Source organism: Octopus sinensis, linkage group LG14 (genome assembly GCF_006345805.1).
Source record: "Octopus sinensis linkage group LG14, ASM634580v1, whole genome shotgun sequence".
Classification (NCBI taxonomy): domain Eukaryota; kingdom Metazoa; phylum Mollusca; class Cephalopoda; order Octopoda; family Octopodidae; genus Octopus; species Octopus sinensis.
In genome coordinates, this window is record NC_043010.1 from 6719073 (window position 1) to 6739072 (window position 20000).

The 20000-nt window shown below is 34.8% G+C and overlaps 1 protein-coding gene across 3 annotated transcripts in view; it reads right to left on the reverse strand.

The window, feature by feature from the left end:
- LOC115218747 (putative protocadherin beta-18) overlaps positions 1-20000 on the reverse strand; it is a 169314-nt gene that overhangs the window by 146837 nt on the left and 2477 nt on the right. For 2 of the 3 annotated variants that reach the window (XM_029788657.2, XM_036508572.1), the window contains exon 2: positions 4215-6683. In XM_029788657.2, coding sequence (XP_029644517.1) covers positions 4215-6593 — 2379 coding nt within the window. In that variant the 5' untranslated portion in view covers positions 6594-6683. Of the gene's footprint in view, positions 1-4214; positions 6684-18920; positions 19086-20000 lie in introns of all 3 variants that reach the window. The other variant, XM_036508571.1, reaches the window with a different exon arrangement.

Here is a 20000-nt window from a genome sequence, read left to right on the forward strand (position 1 = left end):
GGGAACCTGTGGAAGAAGTAGACCCAGGAAGCCCTGGGATGAGGTGGGGAAGCACGAATGTTGGGCCTCACAGAGGTGATGACAAGTGACCGAGACCTTTGGAGATATGCTGTGCTTGAGAAGACCCAGCAAACCACCTGAGACTGTAACCATGGCCTATGCCAGTGCAGCATAACTGGCCCATTTAAGAGTACCTTTCAATCATTGGGCAGTAAATTGTACTTGCAAAGACCTGCTGAGGCAAGTGAAGTCATTGTCATGGATGATGACAGTACTGCCTGATTGGCATGTAAAAAGCACTATTCGAGCATGGTCGATGCCAGTGCTAGTGGCACATAAAAAGTACCATTTGAGCATGATCATTGCCAGTGCTGGCTGACTGGTCCCATGCCGGTGGCACATGAAAAGCACCATTCAAATGTGGTCATTGCCAGTGCCATCTGACTGGCTCCCATTCCGGTGGCTTGTAAAAAGTACCATTTGAGAGTGGTCAATGCCAGTACTGCTTGACTGGCCCTCAAGCCAGTGGCACGTAAAATGTGCCCACTACACTCTTAGAGTGGTTAGTATTAGGAAGGGCGTCCAGGTGTAGAAACTTTGCCAGATCAGATTGGAGCCTGGTGCAGCCATCTGGTTTGCCAGCCCTCAGTCAAACTGTCCAACCCATACCAGATAGAAAGCGGACGTTAAATGATGATGATGAGGATCATATATATGTATGTTTTATGTATGTGTGTATGTATGTATTATATTATACTATCTATGATATCGATTTCAAAAGTTTGGCACAAGGCCAGCAATTTTGGGGGAAGGGATAAATTAATTGCATCGACTCCAGTGCTCAACTGGTGCTTATTTTACCCCCCCCCACTCCAAAAAGACGAAAGGCAAAGTCAACCTCAGTGGAATCAGAGAGCCAGAATGTGAAGACAGAGGAAAGGCTGCTTAGCATTTTGCCCGGTGTGCTAATGCTTCTGCCCAGTTCTAATAAAAACAATTCGACATTAATCTGATGGGTCACTCAGAGTGCAGATTTATTATTCTTATATAAGAAAGTTGTTGACAGTGACTTCGAAGTCTAAGCCAGCTAATCCATTCTCAGACAGCCGGCTAAAACTTTGAAATCACTGTCAATAACATACTTGTATAAGAATAATATACACACACACACACACACACACACACACACACACACACAAACACACACACGCATGCCCACACATATTATATATATATATATATATTTAAAACATTACGTTATATAATTAGGGTTCAGTAAAATAATTTACTTTACCACACACCGAACTTTTAGAAATAGCAGCCAAAAAATTTTAGCTATTTCTTCTACTATAAGAAAAGTCTCCCAGACAATGTATACTCAAAAATATATTTTTGAGTATACAAAAATTAATTTTTGAGTATACATTGTCTGGGAGACTTTTCTTATAGTAGAAGAAATAGCTAAAATTTTTTGGCTGCTATTTCTAAAAGTTCGGTGTGTGGTAAAGTAAATTATTTTACTGAACCCTAATTAAATAATGTAATGTTATATAAATATACCGTAAATGGTCTTTTTACATACTGAACACTACTTGGTAAAATTATTAATTAATAATTAATTAATTTTACCCTTTTATTATTGACAATATATACATATATATATATATATAGAATGGGTTCTATATAATTTCCATCACCAAATTAACTCACAATCCATTGATTAGTCCAGGGTTGTAGTAGAAGACACTTGCCCAATGTGCTATATAGTGGGACTGAAACCAAAATCCCGCGGTTGCAAGTCAAGCTTCGTAGCTTCGTTGCCTGCATTTTTATAATTGTGAGATGATTTTATGAAAATATTTGGTAGTCTTGGCATACGAAATGGCAAATACATTTCCCTAAAGAACAATGAAAAAGATGCACACTGGGTCACCTTTGCACCTTTCAAGGCTCATTCCTGCCAATGTCAACCTCTTTTTTAATCAGATTGAATAAAGAGGGCCCAAGGACATTAGGGTTTTGAAAAGAAACCCATTGGTGAACAACCAAAAAGCCAAAACTTAACTCACTTCCCCAACTAGTCAGGTGATGAAACCTGAGTTTGATACCTGTTTCACCAGGTTGGTGCCAGGTAAAGTATTGCCCCAGGTGCCATCTTAAATTATAGAATTGCCTCTTTGGAATGAGAAGATTGGTCTATTTCTCTCTCTCTCTCCCTTCCTCACTCCTCCTCCCTCTCCCTTCCTCACCCCTCCACATCCCTCCCCATCTCTCTCTCTCTCTCTCTGCTGTCTAATGCTGCCAGCTCAAATTGCAATGAAGGCCCTAGTAAACTAAACCATACTTAACGATATCATTGAGGGTGAAGTCCAAAATTATCAGAGAAAAAGAAATCACATGAAGCTACAATGGTCTAAACCTAAATGTTCTTTTTTAGAGTGAACAATAGTCTGCGAGAATTGTTGGTTCTTGAGCCACCTTCACTTAATACCTCAATTCATTCTCCTCTCCTTTTCTCCTCATCCACATTATGTCTTCTCCCTCTAGGATCAGCAACAAATGCTACACACAGTTCATCTCCCCTAGTAAATCATCCCTAAGGAATTCTTTCCTTGCTTATGATTTTTCTTACAGCCATCAACTTTAAAGAGAGGCGCATCAAACCATGTTGATCTTACTTGTCGCAAAAGGGTCTTTGATGGCCTTGAGAATAGCTCCTTCCTCTAGCTCAAACCATTAAAATAAATAAATAATCAAATAAAATTGTTCCCTTGCATCATTTAAGTGCAAGGTACAAAACAGTCTACCGCACTATTCACCGCACCGAGGCTGTTTATCGGTTTCTTTCATCTCATCTCTCTCTCTCAACTTACATTTTTTTAAACACAATTAAGTGTTAAGACTCATTGAAGCTACACACACAAACGCATATAATCATGAACATAGGCGCATGTACATATACACACACACACGCACACGCATACTCAACACATATACACAGTATGAATCACTCACAATCATGCACATATACATACAAGCAGCAACTCATACTTGCTAACACACAAATATATACATATACATATAATCTCAACTCGTAAAAATTTACAAACACACAAACACATACACACACACACATACACACACACACATACACACATACACATACACACACACATACATACATACACACACACAAGTATGCACACGCAAACTTCAAGCACACAAATATAATTAGTTACTAATAAAATCATGGCCACTACATCAACAAACTCAATGGTTTACCACTGAATAAACAAACTCCCTCGAGCTGTGAAGAAACATCATTTATAAAATGTTGCTCCCTCCCTTCTCCTTTTCACTCTCTCTTTCACTTCCTCTCACTCTCTCTTTCTCTCTCAGAGATGCATACACACACATGCACATATTTTAATTAGGAAGAAAAAAATTGCAAGAAAATTTATTTTGGAGCTTCCATTAGTTGATGATAAAATGACCAAAGTATGAAATCCAATCTTTTGTTTGTTTAATAGTAATGTTGGCATTTTGGCAGGGTAATAAGATTTTCGAACTTAACCATGTTTATTCATTTATTTATTTATTTATTTTAATACCAATTATCTATATTAAAAGCGATCACTTAATATTCAAACTAATGAATGATCAAAAGAATTTTTATTATGATGCCTTGAATACAAATTTCAAAAATTTCATAATAATTATTAACAATTTTAGAAATGAAATAAAGTTTATTAAATAAATTTTTCAAACTGAAAAGACAACATTGCATTGAATGTTTGTGCCATGTTGCTAATGTGGTAAACTCCAATGAAACTGAAAAATCTGTGACCTGGTTTCAATTCTTTGTAGACTCAACTTCAGTTACATCCTTAATGCCCTTGAGAAAAGCATGAATATTGCACAGTCACATTTCATTAAATGTTGTGCATAAGTAAGAAATCAATATTTGATAATTATAATTAAAGAATTTTTTTTTCTGAATACTAATGAATACAATTTTTGAAATTTTATTATAGCTATTAACAATTTTTCTTAATAATGTATTTTCTGACAAATATCACGTAAATAAATTTATTGAGCTGAAAATAGAATTTGGAGTAAAATTAGCCTTAAGTAAAAATATATATGAAAAAGTAAAAAAAATAAAAATAGATAATAATTAATAAGTAGTTTTTAAAACTGTAATGAAATCTTACCTGATATAATTCATCTGAGACATCGTGGAGTTGTAGTCCAACTGACGGAGACTTCCATTTATCAATATATCCAGAATGGTGTTGGCGTTTATGTAAAGTTGCTTGAGAAATGGTCTTTTTCCCATACTTTGTTTCCATAGTTACTGGCATATCATACGGAGGGTGTATTTCTCTACTGACATAGTCAACATATTTGTCATTATAAAATCCATCATTATGATGTATATTTCTACTGTTATTTTTCCTTACGATGCATATTGTCAGTGAAACTACCAGAGTAATAGAAAATATAACAGCTGCCACTAACAGGACTATCATCAAATTGATGTGAATTTTCTTAGCTGACATGGAATGGACCGGGGTTAAAACAGTGGTTGTTTTGTTGCTTGTTGTCAGTGTCAAAGATAAATTAGTCACAGTCGAGAGAATTGGTGATCCGCTGTCTTTAGCCATAAATTGCAGGCTATAAAAGCCAGCATCACTTTGATAAATGGGACGAGTGAAAGACAATACACCAGAATATGGATTGATTTTAAATAAATTTCTTTCATTCCCACCAATAATTTCATAACTAAGGAAAGCATTCATATGAATATCCCTGTCAGAAGCTTCAAGAACTATTATATCTTGCTTATTTTGTGAATGGTAGTGGACATCAAGACTAAAAGGATTTACGTTAGGGAATGTGAAATACGGGGGATTGTCATTTTTATCAACAACTTCCACAATAACATCCGCTGTGTTGTTAAGAGATGGTATTCCATTGTCTTTTACAAAAACCTTAAACTTATATTCACTGCACTTTTCTCTGTCCAGGGATTCAGTTGCTGAAATGAATCCAAGGTTTGAGATTTCAAATGGAAGAGCTTCTTTGCTCTTATTCAAAATTGAATAAGTCAGCTGACCTCCAGGTCCAAGGTCAGGATCAGTAACGATAATAAAGCCAACAGGAAAATTAGGGTTTTCATTCTCGTAGATTAGAAATTTAAATAAATCCTTAGAAAACTGCGGATGAACATCATTGAAATCAGTAACTAGAACTGAGAATCTTTTTATGGTCTTTAGGGGAGGGGTACCTTTATCTTGACAGATCAATGTTAAGTTGAGTTTGCTTTCTCTTTCTCGGTCAACAGGATTTTGAATGACCATTTTGTACTTCATATTTCCTAGACTGTGTAACTGGAATAGGTGATTATCAATAGTACAAGATACATTTCCATCTTCACCCTTATTTTCATCTGTGACTTTTATGTATGCAATAAAGCTACCAACTGATATATCTTCAGGAATAGTAATTTCACCTTCTATTGGCTCAGAAAAAAAATTCACATCAATAGTTGGTGCACTGTTCTTCTGATTGATGACATTTATTATAACAGCTGCAGTGGAGCTCTTTGGAGGAGTACCACCATCTTCTGCTCTTACATACAAATTATAAACTTGCTTTCTTTTTAACGAAGCATCTTGATTCAGAGAAATTTCTCCCGTTCTTTTGTTCAAATTAAAATTAGATTTTGTTGATTCTGAAGTTTTAGAAGCGAAATAATAGCTTATTCTACCATTTTCACCAACATCTCGATCATTTGCAGTAAGCGTAATGATTAGCATGCTTTGGTCATGGGAACTCATGATTGACACATTGTATACATTTTGTTCAAACACAGGCTGATTGTCATTTTCATCTTCAACAGTAATTTGAACATTTAAGGTGTTTTGTCTTGGTGGAGTTCCAGCATCTTGAGCTATAATTTGAAGATTATATGTAGCTTTGATTTCTCTGTCCAGCATTTGGGTTGAGGTTATTTCCAACTCAGCAGAACCATCTACTTTCTGGGATACTGCCAATATAAATGGATCGTCTTTGGACCGTAAAAGCTGGTATGAAATCTTTGAATTTTCGAAACCAACATCACGATCAAAGGCATTTGGAATAGATTTTGATGTTCCTTTTCCATCTGTTTCTGAAAATTGGAGTTTGATGGAGTCTTGCATGAATTCTGGAGAATTGTCGTTGACATCACTGATTATTATTTTTATTTCAATAATACTTATGAAAGATTTTTTATTCCGAACAGCTACATCGACCATACTATGACATTCTGTATTATATTTGCAAAGAGATTCAGCATCCAAGATCACTGCAGTATACAGTTTTCCCGTTTTTGTTACATTGAACAAATTTAAATTTCCACTCTTTTGCAGTTGACTAAATGTTATATGGTTGTACTTATGTAATATAACATTTTCTAACACGTGAATGTCATCAGCAACATCTCCCACAATGGTGTTGGGTCCTTGACCCTCTTTTATGTGGTAGGTGATATCTGCACTGAATGACGTCTCGAGAAGAAACATTACGATGGACACTTGTACCAGCATGTCATCAGAAGATATCCTTATTTGTGTTCTTTACAAAGAATTTGTAAAACATTTGGCTACATGTATATCTGTCACAATTACATGCTTAATCTGAAATTATATAAAAAAAAATGGCAGAAGATTAATATTAGTAAATTATATTTGTATATGATGAGTCGTATCTTAGTTATAGTTCTAGCTGAAATAAGCATCCCAGAATACATTTATTTCTCCATAAGTTCTTTATTATATCCAGTGTTTGAGATTTTGTCCCTAAATGGTAATACCACCACCACCACCACTAACCACCACCACCACCACCACCACCACCACCACCACCACCATTACCACTATAAACTATGTGAACAATGTATTCAATCTTTACTCTCCCTTATCACACACTAATTCCGACAAACTTGTTATTTTCCTTCATCTTATTTTATATGTATGTGCATGCAAATAATGTATGCCTATGCATGTGAAATTAATGTGTCCATGCATATAGTTATAAACATTTTGAGTGTTAAACTACGTAAGAAACTTCCTTTTCCCATCCTTATTATGCCTTAAATTTTCATGAAAGAAAAGAAAATTAGAGAATAAGGTATGTTTTTGCATACATTGGGCCTCAATAAATTGTGTTAAATATTCTTTGTTTCAATACTGAAACTTGCAAGCAGCAAAATTTATCGGGCAAAAACTATCACTAGATTAACATTTTGTTGAAATATTTCTTTTAGAATACACTGCCTTTGTTTTAATTAATTATGAAAATAATGAAAGATTTAGTAAAATAACCTTGCTATTATTATTAACCTAATGTGTAGAACAAAAATTAACATGAGATTTTAATGGAAGATTTTAATTTAGATGACTTTAAAAAGAAGTTAGCAGTAATAGCAAAAGGGTTAAATAGCAATTTCTTTTTATTTTGTTGATTCATTGTTTCATTTATAAAAATCCCGAGGGGTTTTTAATTCCCAGCCTCTAATGTTAGCCTCTGTCATGGTTCTTCAGTCACAAAATGAGTTATTCACTGTTTTGCCTGTTTAAATATATTTATGTACGTTTACATGGTAACTTGTAGTCAAAAATAAATGAATTGAAGTCAATTGGATCCAAATAATAACGAAGGAGAACAAGAGAATTTTAGAATAAATCTATAATTAGGTTTGAGGAAACAATTGCATTTTAGAATTGAATAAACATGGAGAAGGTAAAATACTAATATATAAGTATCATGTTATTATATGTATGTATATACTGGATTCCATGCAGCTTGTATGTCGGGAAATGAAATATGAAGTCAGGAGCTAATTTTCATGTAAAATGTGTAACTGAGCAAACATTCTAAATGTTAACAAAAATAAGAATTATCGGTTATTTTCTTTTTTCAAAGAAAGCAGAGAAAAAGAAAAGGTATATGAGAAGTATGTCAAGAAATATCACAAAATTGCTATAACTAATTAGGATTGATTCTGTTTTCTGTATAGCTGAAATTTACACTTTACTTGTCAGATCTCAAGAGCAACTTCAAAATAAAAGCTATAATTCTGAGTGGCAGGTTTCAATTAATCCAAGAATGTTAAGTGTGACATTTCAACCAAGTTAATGAAAGATTAGTCAACATTTTCTCAAACTGAAATTTTATTTTTAACGCCATTGCTATTTAATTTTTTTTTTTTTTATGCTACAAATTAAAATTCAAAACTTTCCATGAAAACAATTTTTTTTCCACTTTCTCTTTTCTGAATTCACAATTTTCTTCTAATCATTGTGTAAATCAGATTCTATTTTCTTCCCAAGTCAATTTCCAATATATCCTATCTGATTATCATTCCAATAATGAGAAAGCCCAACAGCAGGTGTTCAAGAGTGTCATAGGCATTGCAGAGTCACGTGGTATAATCTGAATCATGGCGTTATTAATTAGAATGGTTTTCACAAGAAGTCGCCTTAATTATGTACAACACTGATGTTGTAGTAGTGTAGCAGTATCATTTATGTGACTGGACTAGAATGCATCTAGTTACGGTAGAATTCCTTCTAAACATCAATCAGCTTAATTGATTGAGATGGAGTTCTACTCTAAACTACTTTCTTCTCTTCCTTCTTCTCTGATTCCAAGCTGCACGAAGCATATATCCACTTAAATATTGCAAACAAATTCAAATATACACTCAAGGGTATGAAAATATATCACACTTTGTCCCCAGCCTCAGGTTAAGTAGAAGATTGGGTTCATTTACTTTGCATTAAGCTGCAGACTGTCGGTTACACATTTGCAACATACTACACTGACTTAATCTCATTAACAGAATAGAGAACAACTTGTTATTTCACTTCAGGGATATTTCAAATTGAAATCAATAGCTTTTATTTAACTTTGTTTACTGTATATTTCAAACATTTATGAAAGGACACATTTCTAAATGATTATTTTATTAAATAATTAGGTGATACATATGCAACGCACATATACATGTCTAACTAATATATATATGTACATATATGCATATATGTGCATATACATATATATATATATGCATATATATATATGTATACATATGTATATAGATATATGTATATCTATCTATATATATATGTATGCCTACATGTATATATGTATATGTGTGTGTGTATATATATATGTATGTATGTATTTATATATATGTATATATATACACATATACATGTATATATGTATATATATATATAGATAGATATAGATATATATACATATACATTTATATATATATATACATGTATATGTATATATATATATATATATATATATATATATATATGCATATAGTATATATATATATATATATAAATAAATACATACATACATACATACATACATACATATGTATATATGTATGTATGTATATATATATATGTATATATGTATGCATATATATATATATATATATATACACGCATATTTATATGTGTACATGTGTGAGTGTGTGTGTGCGTATGTGTGTGTTTATAAATACATGCATACATACACAGAGAGAAAGAGAGAGTGAGAAAGTGAGAGCTGACCGAGAAAGTTAAAAGACTCTTAAAAATCTATTTACACTTAGACATCTTTAAAATCAAGTGCTTATCTCGTCGGATTAGAGAAACAGCTGAAGCTTGAACAATGGTGGATGATAGCGAAAACGAGTATTTGGGCCATTAAATGCTTTTAGTGATAAAAAAACAACAACAAAAAAACCCCATAAATCCACTGTAGGAATTGCTTGCTGTTGTTATCAGATAATTTGTTGACTGTGATGTCTGTTTGATTTCACTGGAGATTTTGCTTTTTTTATTCCCTTGGTGTGTGTTGTCTGCCTTCAGCTTACAACTGTCCATGGGAGAGCTTATCAGGGCCATCATTATCATCATCATCATCACAATCATCATCATAATCATCATCATTAATGTCCAATTCTCATGCTGGCATGGGTTAGATGATTTGAATGGACTTGGTAAGCTGCCTTAAGCTTACAACTGTCCATGGGAGAGCTTATCAGGGCCATCATTATCATCATCATCATCGTAATTCTCCTCCTCCTCATCATCACCATCATTAACGTCCAATTCTCATGCTGGCATGGGTTAGATGGTTTGAATGGACCTGGTAAGCTGGAGGGCTGCACGAAGTCCCAGTCTGATTTGGCATGGTTTCCACAACAGGGTGCCCTTCTTAATACCTACCACTTCAAGAGTGTAACGGCTGCTTTATTATGCATCTCTGGCACAGGTACCATTTACATAACACTGGCAATGGCCATGACTTAAATCTGAAAGGAATGCTAGTTTGATGTAAGGGTAACTCCGGATAGCACTGGTACCCACTTTCAGCTGAGTTTGCTGGAACAAAGTGAACTGAAATGTTTTGTTTAAGGATACAATGTTCCTCCTGGTTTGAGAATTGAATCCGGGGTCTAATGATTGTGAAAACTAGCACCTTAACCACTAGGCCATACACCCTTTCAGGTGTGTATGTTAGAGCAGAAAAAATAGTAGAGTGAATGAAAACTTTTCTTGTAGTATTTAGTTATGTTCTTTGCTTGGATGCAGAAAGTTACCAATGAACAACTCTGTGGGAATTTCTCTCAGTTGACAAATGAGATAGAAGGAAAGGAGCTGTAGGTTGTCAGGTTGTACACTGTGTGAGACATCCAGTACAGCCAGCTCCTAGCTGACAAGCTGTCGTTATCTGTGGCCCCAACCCAATGCATTGTAGGGTGACCCAAGGATGTTCTTTCAAAGCTATGGTTAAAACCCCATCATGGAAGATACTAGTACTATGACTGTTGATCAATTTAGGGCACCAGTAACAATGGAATGAGATGTGTAGCAATATCATGCATGGCAGAAATTACAAGTTGATGAGAGTGAAGATGGTGGTGTTAGTGGTGGTGGTGGTGGTAGTGGTCTTTTTTTTCCTGTTGAGTTCGAATCTGGCAGTAAGCAACTTTGAATTTCATTCTTTCAAGATCCTTACATATGCATTGTTGGATCTTTTACATAAATTCTTCCTAAATATTTGTCTTTGTACCAGTCTTTGAAGAAATCCTTATTTATTACATAAATTAGGAATGGTCATGCCAACTTTTCATATTGGACAATGCTGCACATTCTAAAGACAAGCCTAGTTAATTAAATATGACCCCAATACTTGACTGGTATTACTAGAACGAGGAAATGCAAAAATAAACTCTTGAAGGGTGTAGGACCAAGTTGGCCACATTGGGATTTGAACTCAATTATTGTAAAGCATTTGTCTGACTCTCTAAAGATTCAGCTAATCCACTGACTTAAGTTTATAATTTAAGCACAAGGCCTGCAGTTTTTGAAGGGAGGTAACTGTGATTAACTAATACCATTGACACCAGTACTTGGATAATATTTTATTTAGCAAGCCCATGGCTGAGTTTGAACTCATAATTCCAAGAGTTGGAACATATATCACGAGGTATTTTGTTAGACAATTTAATGCTGTGAATAATAATTTTTAATATAAGCTCACAGTTTCAGTATTTACTGGTATATATTTTAATGACTGCAGAAGGATAAAAAGCAAAGCTAGTCTTAGTCTTCTGTTATAATTTCATTCACATCTACAATAATTTTAAGGAAGGGTATCAGTAAATGGGCATCAGTACTTGTGGGCTGGTATTTCATTTTATCAATCCCAAAAGGAATGAAATGTGTAGCTGTCATTGGTAGGACTTGAACTCAGAATCTAAACAGACAAAACAAATACTGCCAAGTATTTTGTCCAATGGTCAAATGAATCTACGAATCCATCACCCTGTTAATAGTTGTGATAATGGTAATAATAATGATTTTTAACATTGGCATAAGATCAAAAGTGTTGAGGACAGACTGTCAATTACAACAACAAAAACAATTACAACAACAATAAACACAAAATTAGATAAATAAAACATTAAAATATACACCATAAAACGTTCTTTTTGTTTTTTTAATATTTGCTTTTCTTTCCAAGAAAACTTTATAGTTGATTTCCATCCCTGGGTTTGTCATGACTAAGCAAAGCTGCGATCTAACTTACTCTGATGGTGATTATCTCATCATTTCAAGAGTATTCAGGATTAAATTATCTAATGTGTCCCCCCTGCTTTTTAAGATAGTAAGGTATGATGAGACACTTTACCTGCTATTTCTAGCAGACCAACAGATCATAGTGTGGCTTCCTCGTTGGATGAATTACTGCAGAGAGAGAGAGAGAGAGGCTGTATTGTTATGTCTACAATACTTGATCACAATGTCTTTAATAATTAACAATGGTATAACAATCTGTCTACAGTGTGGTGTATTATTCATCATAAACCATAAAAGATTATATAAATATAGCCATAACTACAATAACCCGGTATTGTGTACAACAAAGTAGGTATTGGGATATTCTGCCAAGAAATAAAAATGGAGACAGGGACAAAAATAAAATTACAATAAATTGGATAAAAAAAAAATACATAAAAAATTATCAATCTATTTTTCTGGTTTTTATTCACTGTCATCATGACCGTGATCATCATTATCATCACCATCATCACCATCACCAGCACCACCACCAAAAATACCACCACCACCAAAAATACCACCACCACTATTATTACTACCACCAGAAGCAGCATCACCACCACCACCACCACCACCACCACCACCACCACCACCACCACCACCACCACCACCACCACCATCATCATCGTTCAACTTTTGTTTTTCCATACTGATGGATTGGACAGTTTGATAGGATCTGGTAAGCTGCAGAGCTGCATTGAGTCCCAAAGTCAGGTTTAGCATGATTTTTTTATGAATGGATACCCTTCCTTATGCCAACCACTTTACAGTGTGTTCTTGTTGCTTTTCTCATTCCACTGGTACCAATGAGAGTGCCAGGTAAGCAAGACAGGTGAAAGAAACAGGATAAGGAAAAATAAAAGAAATGCTTCGATGACTGAATGTGTGCATGGGGAACATGGCTTTGTACAAGGATTTGAGAAGCTAAAGTATGATAAAAGGACAAGTTGTTAAAATTAGTGAATAGAGGCACGGAGTGGCTGTGTGGTAAGCAGCTTGCTTACCAACCACGTGGTTCCGGATTCAGTCCCACTGCGTGGCACCTTGGGCAAGTGTCTTCTACAATAACCTCAGGCCGACCAAAACCTTGTGAGTGGATTTGGTAGATGGAAACTGAAAGAAGCCCGTCGTATATATGTATATGTATATATATATATATGTGTGTGTGTTTGTGTGCCTGTGTTTGTCCCCAGCATCGCTTGACAACCGATGCTGGTATGTTTACGTCCCTGTAACTTAGCGGTTTGTCAAAAGAGACCGATTGAACAAGTACTAGGCTTACAAAGAATAAGTCCTGGGGTCGATTTGCTCGACTAAAGGCGGTGCTCCAGCATGACTGAAACAAGTAAAAGAGTAAAGAGTAAAGAGAGAAGACTAAGACTAACTTAACATTTAAGCCTAGTACTGATCAACTACTAAGCCCTACCTATTTTTAGCTTGTGTCTAGCAACAGAGAAAATGTCTTGGGATATTTGGTCAGGCCTTCTTCATTCTGATTTGAATCATACTGAGGTAAACATTGTTTTTCATCTTTCTGGGATTGATAAATTGAGGTACTGGTTAAAATTCGGAACTGATTTTATTGACCATCTTTGTGTAAAACCTTAATAACAAGCCAAAGAGGAAGCCAATTTGTAAGGAAGAGGAGTAAAGTCTCTCTCATATCACTATCCACAGTCATGCCCCCCCCAAAACAAACAAACAAAAAAGAGTTTATATTGAATAAAGCATTCAAAATAGAATAAAGATGTACAATACAGAATAAAGCTATATGAAAAAGAGGGATGGTCATGAATGGAACAACTGTAATAAGATATTTGTTTGATCAGGGCTGAGCTAGGTGGAGGGTATATACAACAGAATTAAACTCAGCAAGTTTTATGCCTTAAAAAATCGATTGTAATCTTTGTAAAATTTCACTGTTTTATTGTCATTAATTAAGCAGTGTAATTAAAGTTCTACTCATATGTAAGTTAAAAATTTTAATTTATATTGTTTTTTTTTTGTTTTTTTTTGGCTTATTATTGAAAATACTTTGGATTAAGAGGGACAGAGATTACAGTCGTATTTATTTAGATGGGATTGCTTCAATGATTGCTAAATTTCCTTTCTAAAAATTTCCATTCTGTCACTATTTTGCAATTTTGGGTTCCGTTCCATTGCCCAGCAGCTCATCATGCAAGTGTCTTCTACCATGGCCCCTTATTGATTAATGCCTTGTGCTGGAATTTGGTAGATGAAAACTGTGTGGAAACCCATCACACACACACACAAACACACATACACACACACACATACACACGTGCGCGCATGTGTGTGTGTGTGGTTTTATGCTTGCATTTGTCACCTCCTAGCAACCACTTGGCAACCAGTGTTTGTTTGCATCCCAATAACTTGACTGACACAATAAATACAGACTTAGAAAATATTAAATACTGCATACAATTTATTCAACTAAATACTTCAAGACAATGCTCTAACATGGCTACAGTCCAGTGACTAAAACAAGTAAATAATAAAAAAAATCTCAAGCTCACAACAAACTAAATGCTCTGCTTGGTCATGAAATTGAACTCATGACTTTATAATCATGAACCAAATACCTGAACCACTAGATCACATGCTTTATACAGACATCTATATTGGATACAAGAATGTCTTGGTAAAAAATGATAAGATTTTCATTCTATTTCACATAACAAGATGTGTCTGATGAATGAAATAAACCTATAAGAAATTACTCTGATAACAGAAATATATTAAAGTCGAATTACAAGATAAACTATTTCACTTAATCGAAGCTCATTGTAATCATGCAGAAATGATTCAGGTCTATTTTAAAACCATGAAGTATTGATTTCATAATCTTTATCCATCAAGTAGTAGTTGTACTTATTTAGAACAGGAATGAATTGAGAAGAAAGTCCAGGCTGACAAGAAAACCTCACAGCAGTCGATCCATTTGCTAGAAATAGTAGCCAGGTCACCTTCTAGCAAAATTATTCTATCATAAAAAGGCATACATCGTATAATGTAGTCAAAGCTATTTTTATTGTTTATCTTTTGCTTGTTTCAGTCACTGGACTTCAGCTGGAGAACTGTCCTGTAGGATCTGGTCAAGCAAATTGACCACAGTACTTATTTAAGCTTAGTAATTAGTCTATTGGTCTCTTTTGCCAAATTGCTAACACGGAGGGTATGAACAAACCAACACCAGCTGTCAGGTGGCTGGGTGAAGGATAAAAACAAACTCCAAGATACACAAGCACACACACACACACACACACACAATGGGCTTCCACAAAGTTTCTGTCAATCAAATTCATTAACAAGATTTGGTGAATGTGGGGCTACATATAATAGAAGAGATGTGGTGCAGCGAGATTGAACCTGAAACCACATGACTGCAAAGTGAGCTTGTTAACCATACAGCCATGTCTATGCCTACTCTTAAAAAGAATATAACAATGCAGTCATAACTGGAATACAGTCGCAGTTCATACTTGATCAGGGCTAATGTAGAATATAACACTGATATCCTTGACTGACCACCGTGCCAGTGGCATGTAAAAAGCACCATCCGATTGTGGCCGTTTGCTAGCCTCGCCTGGCACCTGTGCTGGTGGCACGTAAAAAGCACCAACTGATCATGGCCATTGCCAGCCTCGCCTGGCACCTGTGCTGGTGGCACGTAAAAAGTGCCCACTACGCTCACAGAGTGGTTGGTGTTAGGAAGGGCATCCAGCTGTAGAAACACTGCCAGAACAGACTGGAGCCTGGTGCAGCCTTCTGGCTTCCCAGACCCCTGTCGAACCGTCCAACCCATGCTAGCATGGAAAACGGACGTTAAACGATGATGATGATGATGAGGAGGAGGAGGAGGAGGAGGATGATGATTCTGTCCAGTAGTTCTGTGTTGCAACAAGTCTGCATGAACAAAGAAACAAAGAAGGACATCATCCCATTATGCTAATCTTCCCACAGATGACTCTAAACTGAAATCTTAAAAAAAAAGGTTCTTGTTATATACAATGACATTGTGGTCATGGCTAGAGGAACTTTTCACCATAGCTCTTACTTGATTAGGGCTGAAAGATTTGGGGCTAAAAAATAACAACAACAACTAGGACATTTACATATTTTGATGAAACAAACATCTGCCTTTTTTTCTGTTTTATTGCTGTTTGAGAAATATTTCTATCTTCGAACATAACAATCGATTTCCATTTCCTTGAATGGTTTTAAAGCCTTCTAACAGGAGCAGAATAAAATACATAGATGTAGGAGTGGCTGTGTGGTAAGTAGCTTGCTTATGAACCACATGGTTCCGGGTTCAGTCCCACTGCATGGCACCTTGGGCAAGTGTCTTCTACTATAGCCTTGGGTCAACCAAAGCCTTGTGAGTGGATTTGGTAGACAGAAACTGAAAGAAGCCCATCGTATATATGTATATATATATACATATGTATGTGTATGTATATGTTTGTGTATCTGTGTTTGTCCCCCAACATCGTTTGACAACCGATGCTGGTGTGCTTATGTCCCCGTAACTTAGCGGTTCAGCAAAAGAGACCGAGAGAATAAGTACTAGGCTTACAAAGAATAAGTCCTGAGGTCGATTTGCTCAACTAAAGGCGGTGCTCCAGCATGGCCACAATCAAATGATTGAAACAAGTAAAAGAGTAAAAGAGTAAAAGAATATATCACTATTCACTATGTCTGGAGTGTCTTTTGATCATAGCTCTTACTTCATTAGGGCAGATTGACTTGGGGTGGGGGCTAAACAACAAGAATAACTACAACAAGAATAACTAGGACATTTACATATTTGGATGAAACAAACATCTGCTTCTTTTTCTGTTTGATTACTGTTTGAGAAAGATTTCCATATTCAAACTAAATTCTTCCTTGATTATTTTATCTGCAATTTGTACTACCTTTACATGATGGTAAAGGAACTGGATAATATGATGAAATTAAGTTCGTAATTGATTGGGAAATAATATTTCAGTGAACAAAATCATCATCATTGTCATCCTCACCATCATCATCAACGTTTCTATCAATGATGCCACCACCATTATTCAGCTTCACCACATTTTTGGTCGCATTCTTCCCAATATTTCATCAATTTAATACCTGGGTTTTTTTTGTTTTCTTTTTCTGTATTTTTCTTATTTTTTATTCTACTGGCATGGGTTGGATAGGTCTTCATATTGGCATATTGCCATTGCTTCTAATCCTGCATAATTTTGTCTGTGAGACTCCAACATCTGGGAAACCAGACTTCAGCAATTTTCTTTGTGTTCCTTGGTCATATGGTGGATATTGCTTATTATGTAGGCTAAATGTCTACATAATAGTATACAGAAAAATATCTGAACAAATGATATAAATATATGTGTGTGTGTGTGGATTTAGTGAAGCTTGGCATTGCAGATTTCTCAAACAGAGACAGAGGAAGAGTTGGAGAATAAGTCTACAGAAAGAGATAATCATTGATTAATGGAATAAAATCCGGAAATCAAGGTGAATTTTCTTATTGTTTCTCCAGAATTACATAAGTGTGTATATCTATATTGTCTATATATATATATGAAAGTATGTGTATATGTGTGTGTGAGTATATAAAAGTGTGTATGTATGTATTCTGAAAGTCGATCAACGTTTATCAATGTTTATGTGTATATATGCTTGCATGCACACTGATATGCCTGTGCTGTATAAATACATATATCATCAATGATATTATTGACACAGGAATACATACACATTCCTACACATATACACACTGCTGGACCCAGATACATACACAAACACAACCCGATTCATATAATATAGCATTTTATTAAAATCGTTTCAATTAATGTTATCTGTATATCATTTTATATTTTCGCAAACTTCCAAGTATCTGAGAGTGCATTTTCTGACTTCATTCCAAAGATTATTGCTGATTAGAATTCTATTACTGATAATGTCAGGAACAATCAAAAGCAGCAGGACTCTTCAGTTGATTACTGCAGTCTAATATTGGCAATGGCTCCAACAGATCCATAATCTACAATGCACATTGATGATTGTGACAGTGAGTTTGTTCAAACAATTGCTACTGGTAGTTGTGGTAGTAGTGGTGGTATTGGTAATGGTGATAATGATGGTGATGGTAGAGTTGATGGTGATGGTGGAGTGGATAGTGGAGATGGTGACGGTGATGGCAAAGATGATGTCAGTGACAACATTAGCATTCAGACAATATAAGATTAAATTACAATAGAATAAGGTAGGGAATGTATATGGCAAATACAAACATTTGGAAGAGTTTCAATAGATATATAAAAATATATAAATCAATAAAGATTATTACCAAAGATTATATATATATACATATATATATATATATATATATATAGATAAATTAATTAATAGGAAAAATATTTTTGAAAGATATCTTGTCTTTTTCTATTTCTTTGTTTTCAATTTTTTGCCATGTCCTAAGAAACTTGGCCAGATTAAAAACAAAAATGTTTTTTTTTTAAAGATAAACTATAAAAACAAAATATTATGAAGAGAGTGAAAATTCAGAGTTAATCAGTCTGCCACAGCAGTTATGATAGGAAGTTAATGGCAACGAAGCTAGATTAAAGCAAAACTAAATGAACCACGCATGGCTTCATGTTGTGGAAAGGTCAGCACAGGAGGATGCGAGATAATATGATACAACAGCCATAACTAGTCTACCTTGAAGCAATGGTCAAACTCATCAGCTGCATTTATACATTGCACTGTTGTTGATGTTCTGGTTGTATTTGTTCTCATTTGAAGTTAGTGCAGCTATATGTCAAGATGGATTAACTTAGAAGCATAACAATGGATTCCCATTTTCTTGGATGGTTGTAAACCTTTCTGTTAGGAGCAGAATAAAATACTTTATAATATATCACTCTTACAAGTTGTACATCTAAACAAGCTATAGCTCTTATATCTGTCTTTCCCTCCTCTGTCCATACAGCTATTTATCTCTCTGTCCCTGTGTACATACATATATATATATGCATATACATATACACACACACACATATATATATATATTATACATACACACACAAACACATGCACACATACACACACACACACACATACACACATACATATATATATATATATACATATATATATATATATATATATATATATATTATATATATATATACATTTATATTATTTTATACTCATTTATAAAAAATATATATATATATATATATACACATACACACACACACATATATATATACATATATACACACGCACATATATGTATAGATACACACACAAACACATGCACACATACACACATACACACACACTAACACACACTAATACACACACACACATAGTGATCTACCTACTGGTGTATTTATGTATTTATCTTGCTTCTCAGTCACTCTCCACCTAATTCTCTCTTTCTTGCTATTATTTCTTTCTATATGTTTCTATATTTACCTATTTTCTCTTTCTCTTTCTCCGTCCACCTGTATGTCCCATTCTCGGTTCTTCCCCCACCCCCGCCTTCCTCTGCCTTACCTTTCACCCTTCCACTCTTTCTTCTGTCCTTTTTCTAAATACATTAATCTCTTTCTCTCTTTCTTTTCCTCACATTCTCTCTCTGACCATCCATTCCCTGTCATGCTGTCTTCATCATACACTTTCTATTATTCTCTCTCAGTCTTTACAATACACATACACACTCACACACTTACATACACACACACACACACACACACACACACACACACACACACATACACACACTTACATATA